This window comes from Ruditapes philippinarum, unplaced genomic scaffold (genome assembly GCF_026571515.1).
Source record: "Ruditapes philippinarum isolate M1 unplaced genomic scaffold, ASM2657151v2 ctg20972_1_1_1_1, whole genome shotgun sequence".
Taxonomy (NCBI): domain Eukaryota; kingdom Metazoa; phylum Mollusca; class Bivalvia; order Venerida; family Veneridae; genus Ruditapes; species Ruditapes philippinarum.
The window spans coordinates 5,659-12,631 of record NW_026854699.1 but is presented as its reverse complement, the minus strand read 5'-3'; the positions used below and the strand labels follow the sequence as shown (position 1 = coordinate 12,631).

Genomic DNA, 6,973 nt, shown 5'->3' with positions numbered 1-6,973 from the left:
AATTTATTTTGCACGAAGGACAAGTTCTTATAACGGGTCGATAATTTACTAATACACTTTTTCAAGAAAAATCCGAAAGGTATGGCATTTCTTTGGTTGGGAAGTTCAATATTCTACAAATCATCGTTCGCTTCGTCAGGGAGAAAAGTTCTCCCGGGCTTAAAATAATTTTCTTTTTGTAACAGCTTAGATAATTGGAAGCCTAAATCAATCTTACACGGAACCACATTTTCCGTTTTTCGAAAAAATACAACTTAAATGAATAACAAGACAAAAACATAAACAATACTCACAATTAGGCGTTTAAATCGGCCTTCCGCTCTATCTCGGAAATGCCGTTCGCTCGTTTTACCGTACACCACAATTTTGAAGTGGAGCGACAGTTTGCCGGGCGTGATTTAGCGATACTTTCATGATTTTATATCAGTACAATAATGTTACGTTGTGAACGGCTTAAATTACCTGTTATGAAATATTGTCTTGTGTCTATATACCTACTTTGGTTCGAGCTATCTGTATCAGTTTTTATTATAATAAAGAACAACAACAACAAAATAAAAATAAAAACATTTGAACTTCATTCTTGTGTCTTTTTTTGCATTTAGATGATATAACAGTATTAAAATATTTGACAAAAGTTTAATGTGGATCAAAGAAACTAAGATTTGTCTGAATATGTTTTTACCTGGACAATATTAAGGAGGGTTTCAACTATTGCTTTTTCCGAACTCCTTTCTGTTTTAGAAAGTGATCCAAACGCTTCTGTCCACTCAATAACATAGAGCTCGGAAAATTTTTCAGCTATTTTGGTTGGTCTGTTCATATCACTCAGGTTAGGAATGTCAGGGTTGTTTAGCCTCAAAGCATGGCTTGCTCGTTTACTGAGAGTTAAAAACAATTATTACATCCCCTCTTATTTAGCCAAAGAAACATGTATACATTGTTTAAAACAATTGTTATATTATAATCGAGATAAAAAATATTTCTTTCATAGTTTTCTACTTCCGATGTTCAATAATAATGAAAGTGGGTGCGTTTGCGAATACCTAACATGTTGGACTAGTAATCTAATGATTGCTGGCCGCGTGGGTTCAAACGATTTAAGGGGCAAACCGTTGTTTCTTTGAGCAATAAACTTTACACTCATTGCTTAGTACTGTTTGATTTGAGTGTGTTTCAATAAGCTTAATGGTTCCTACACAATCGAACTAAAGTAAACTTGTATAAACTCAATATGAAAGAATTTTATGAAAATACATTGTGTTAAAATGTTGTAAGTGTGAATATTAATACATTTCGTTATTTATTTACTTGTTTACCCAGCTTGATTTTTTGATATTCTTCATGTGTGCCGATCTGATGTGTTTCTGTCTGATTATTATCTCCAATTGCCGCTCGTGGTCCGTCCGACTGTCTATTGGCATGCATGCGCCGACCACTAACCATATTTTGTTGACAATCTTCGCCTTTTTGCTCATGGATTTTGTGTTTTTGAATGCCACGAGATCGATCAGATGGATGAACCTCCTTCATTTGCCTTTGCTCTCTCTGAAATACTTCACCGTCCGACTGTCTATTCGTATGCATGCGCCGACCACTAACCATATTTTGTTCAAAGTGTCGACTATCTTCGCCTTTCTGCTCATGGCTGTGTTTTTGAATGCCATTAGATCTATCAGATGATTGAACTTCCTCCATTGACTCTCTCTGAAATAATTTATACCTGTTCATTTCCCTTTGAATATGTTTAAGCATACCAAGGTAATTACAGTGCACTCCGGATACAACGAGATCGTCTTGACTTTGGATGATTCCTCGTTATAACCGGGTCTTGTTATAACCGGGATAGAACCAATTGAGAAATCCGACACCGTCGAGCATCATTTATTTCTACTTTCGCTTTCGCGTGCATATTTTTTGAAGAGTATATAATGGGAGGTAACTCTTTGCAATCAGAAGTTTTTGTTTTTATTTAAATATCCATGTATATAAATATATCTAGCTATTATAGAATTTAAACAAAACATGAAAACACAACCTACGTCTAACCGCGTGTGTTTTTTCATTAATATGTACATTTTAAAATTCGTTTTCAAATGTCAAGCAGTGCATTTCTCACGAACACCGAATAACACCGCAATAAATTAGCCGCTTCCTTTGTGCTAATCTCTCAATGAAATTGTTTTGTTATGACATTTCGTCACCTTAAGGACATTTTAACTCGAAGCGCTGACAAAACAAGACTGACACATTTGATCGGTAATCGCTCGACCCATTATCTCGTCCCGCGTCAATAATTTATGTTTAATTGACCTTTATCATTGGTCATCATTGTTTTTGGGGAGGCTTTGCCGACACAATGTTAATACCGTCCGTCAAATCTTACTGCCGCGGTAACCAGGTCAAAAAATAGTACCTTGATTTTTTCTAAGCTGACTCATCACTCATCACAGTCATTTACAATATGAAAATATTTTCATTCTTTAATTTCATATCAGATAATAATTCTCTGAAAAATTCTTGATTTTTGTTTGTTATTTTTTCAAAATCACTACTCCGTGACGTCATACTGCCGCGGTAATTAGGTTTAGGCATAGGTACGTCTGTAATAAATAGTTCTGGTATGAAAACCCTTCTACATAATAACTTTATCAATAATTTTTTAACATAAAGCATAAATGAAAATTTATAAGTAAATGCTTTAATTAGGTGGCAAATATTCTTTATTATTTTTGATAACAATTTTCCAATTACTACGCAGCAACCAACTGTTTATGACGGGCCATTAACTAGAACGTTGCAACACCGTAGTCTCAATATCATGCATGTTCTTTTGTTGATATAAACCATTAATAGTCCTTAATATTTTTTAAAGACAAATAATGGTAAATTGTCGCTTACATCAGAGACATGGATCGTGCTTGCGTGATAACTAAGGAAAACTAACTTATTAGTACACCCTTGGAGGCTGTACGCGGAAAACGCTCATAAACCGCTATATCATATAGCTGTAAAGTGAACAGTTAAATGACAGAAATATGTGGTCAAATATGTTTTAACAAGGAAATAATTATTTCAGAGAAAGACGCAAAGATCAGTCTTCAATCAAATGAATGATCCCGTATTGTGTAATTAGAAAGTCTATTCAATTCTAGGGCAACGCATCATAATTTGATAGTCCATGTGTAATAAAATTCAAATTTTCAATACAGATTATGAGATACATAAAAATATTAAAGAATAAGAGGCTTAAAAAACAACAACAAAAAACGCATATATATATACGAATGACATACAGTTTAGCATCGGGAATTCATCAACATATCTTACGAAACTTTAATTTGAAAACGATATTTGCGGGCGCTGAAGTGATTAATGTTTATTTGAATAAATCGAATAAAAAAACTTATATGTTTGTGTTCTAAAAATAATCGGCGGCATAAGAGGAATTTCGTATTCATTTTACAACACTTGAAAAAATACTACACAAAATGTGTTGTTGTTTTTTTGTTTTGTTTTCAACAAAAGTGTGTGTGTTTTAAGTTTATTTATACTCGGGGCCGGAATAACCATATGTCCGAGATTATAGCATCGGGGACGTCTTTTTTTGCCGAATATTCCTGGTAGCCCATTCTTCGTTCGTTGGTGGTAAAGGAGACGACAATACTGGCAAGGCATCAACTTCCTGACTGACGACAACAAAAACGGCATTCATTAGCGCCAAACCTCAAGAGTAAGTCACGACAGGTCAACCAATCACCTCTGGTACTTGAGATGACTTGACATTGACCTGCCGTGTGCCTTCTCCGCGACGTGCACGCCTCTGGAGGGATTTGGAGAAGTTTCAACAAAAAAACTTCCAAAACACGCTATTTATAAATTATAACACCATTCATAGCACTGACGCTTCGATGTTCTCATCTATTTGCGGGAAATGGTCGACAGGGAAAACCCTACGTAATAACCGCACACCCTGTTAACAATAGATTTTCCGCAGTTATATTTCAAGCTAGTGAGGTTTAAAAAATACATGTAGAATCTATCTATTAACTACCATAAGTTGGTTGAGTGTTGGCGGTAAAAAAAGAAGATATAACTTCCTGATCAATTTTCACTTAGGTTGATTCAACTTTGAATAAGCTTAGCAGATATGTATTTTTTCAAGAAATATTTAGTTTTAATAAATATCCGAAGCCTTCAAAGTCAGCGACGAGTAATGAAATGGGAATAATTTTCTGAAACGTGATTTTATTCCAGATTTGCTTCCAAAGCAGACATCTTTCTGTCCGTAGAGCATGGATATTAATACTCATCACAAGACAGTATCTTATTGATCTCAATTATGGTACATGACATGTAAATATGTATAATTTTTATGTTCAATAAAAATGTTGCATAACTTGCAGTTGTTATTATCATTCAATGATATTAAAATGACATTAAGTATTTATGATGAACAGTCCTAGAATATTTTGATAAGGAACAGTCAGTTGTAAAATGTTATTGTTATCTTATAATGAACAGTCGTCATACTTTCTGGTATGTCATTTATTATTGACAGTTTAGGTTTTTCAAAATTTGCAGGATTAGCAGTCCGAATGTAGACCTCAATGAAATGTTTTGGAATATTAACAAAATGAATAGTCAACCATATTAACCATATATATGAATGGTTAAACACAACAGTAAGGATAAATGACACAATGTGCATATCTTCTTATTTTGGTAATAATTGAAATAACAGCACATTTTAAGCAAAAAGAAAAGAAACTATAAGTCTGAAACATTCTGTCATAGCCTCCCCATCAGTACATTCAGTGCTTTGATTCTCAAGGTGACAAACTGATGCAGACGAAGTGCAAATGAAGTGACCTCGGTAAAATTCTGAAAAATACGCATGGGACGGCGAAATTATGTACGTTGTAACCGATATCTTGCTTAAACCGATCTCGTTATAATAGATAAAAAATGAAAGGAAAATAGAAGGAAAAAAGCCGGGACACAGTAGAATGTACGTTGTATCGGTACCTCGTTAAAACCGATCTCGTAATAGAAGCACTTTCAATTAAAGACAAATTGCTCAATTGAATTAACTAACTACAACTGAAATATTTGTACCATAATATATTTATAGCATAACATTTGAAGTATTTAGCACAAATTATTTTGTATTGGAAGTATTTGTAACATACATTTATCGGAATGAAATATTACATAAGTACTTAAAGGGACTCCACTGAGGTTTTTTGACATGATGGAACTGAAAATAATTTTTCCAGATAAAAGTTCCATTTGATGTAGGTGTAGAACACTTATCTTTGTTCATTCGCACCCTTCGTATTCAAATTGTAAAAAAATGCTCCAAAATGAAAAGCGTTTAAACGTTTTTCACTCAAATTGGGCTTAGAAAAGCATAAAAACACGATTTTCATTTTATTTCTAAGTATATTTCTTAACTATCTTTGCATATATTTCTGTTTAAAGTGCCCCAGCTCATTTTATGTAAGAAATTCAAATGTTATGCTTTTAGGCTTTTAAACCACAGTGGAGTCCCTTTAAAGCAATACAAACAATATTTCATAATGGTAGAAAGCAAAACATGAAACTATATAAATTTCTTTTCGAAGAATAAAGTTGTAATGCAGGTTTGCCAAAATATATGTAATGTTGAAAACTGATTTTTTACAAGTTTACCGATAAAGCAACATTTCCTTGAATGTTCCTGCCTCCTCAAAAAGGTACAATTGAATAGGATTGTTTACAAATCTTAAAGCTGTTATTGCAAGTTTATACAATATATTACGCAGTTCCTTCATTCATGTTGACAAGTTTGCCCTTTTATTTATGCCCTTTTAGAAATTTAAGCAAATTGTTTATTTTCCTGAATATTTTCAATTACTTTTGGGCTTATACAGAACAAATAAAATATATTCTTACAGATCATATAGTGTAAGAACTTACAGGGTTGTTGTCTGCATTGAAAAAAAAAAGACCTGCTAACTTCGTGCTTATGAAGCAACAGCTTTCACTTTTTTAATGTAAAATTGTTCACGAGTATTTTGAAATATCATTAGTTATTTAAATTTTGTTTCAATTAACTGCGACATGGCATACCCATTATTGGACGTTATTTCCTGTCAAATGTATTTTTATTGTTTCCTGACCCCAGTCCATTTAATTGCTTACATGGCATCTCCATGTTTCATGAAATTCACGTACTCAGCACAATAATAAAAATCAAAAGTTCAAAGCTCATTTTTCTTACATCATATTTCTACAAAATAAAACAGAAACGAAAGCAAAATAAAATTACAAATGCAAACCTTAAAATAGGTTGCTACGATATGCTGAAAAAACCTCGGAGTTGTTGACGTTGCTATCACTTTAGCTGATTTTGTCTGGTTGTTGACCAAACTGTTTATTACTTTTCTAACTTCCTCAATAGTTTGTTGCTGTCTGTCTGTGAAATGTTTACCGCATTTTTCTACGAGCGTGTTAATTTCCACAGTTGCTTCATCACATAAAGCTTTTGCCTTACGAAAATCTCCTTCTATCGTAAAGTCCAGTAACTGCATAGATATACTTGTTGCCATAATTCTTTTTATTCTGTTTTCACACTACAATTTAGTTTTAACAAGTTTAAAAGATATAATCCCTCCTTTATGAAAAACTACTTTATTTAAACTTCCTGATTTGGTATGTATTGAACGTTTACAAGCTAACTTATTAAATGTTTATATAACATTCAAAAATACATTTATATTATTAACAATAAAGCTACTGTATAAAAGGATCAATATCACAGCCTGTTTGAAGAGAATAGAAAAAAGGTGATCATTTGGTATTGAAAAAAAAAACACTAATTGAGAAGAACCACTATAAGATATACCATACTTGTATATCTGCTGTTTCTATGAATGAATAAATATTGTTCTTGTTAAATATATAGTGTTGTTCACAGGCAATTAGCTGC

General features: G+C 32.9%; 1 protein-coding gene across 1 annotated transcript; it reads right to left on the bottom strand.

Moving 5' to 3' along the window:
- Window positions 1-1,311: 1,311 nt before the first annotated feature.
- Window positions 1,312-6,675, bottom strand: LOC132740789 (uncharacterized; the record flags this gene model as incomplete). Its single annotated transcript, XM_060728776.1, has 2 exons — window positions 6,324-6,675; window positions 1,312-1,707 (listed from the first exon to the last, which is right to left on the bottom strand). Coding segments are annotated over exons 1-2 (666 nt in total), but the record flags the coding sequence as incomplete, so codon positions are not given.
- Between the last annotated feature and the right edge of the window lie 298 nt (window positions 6,676-6,973).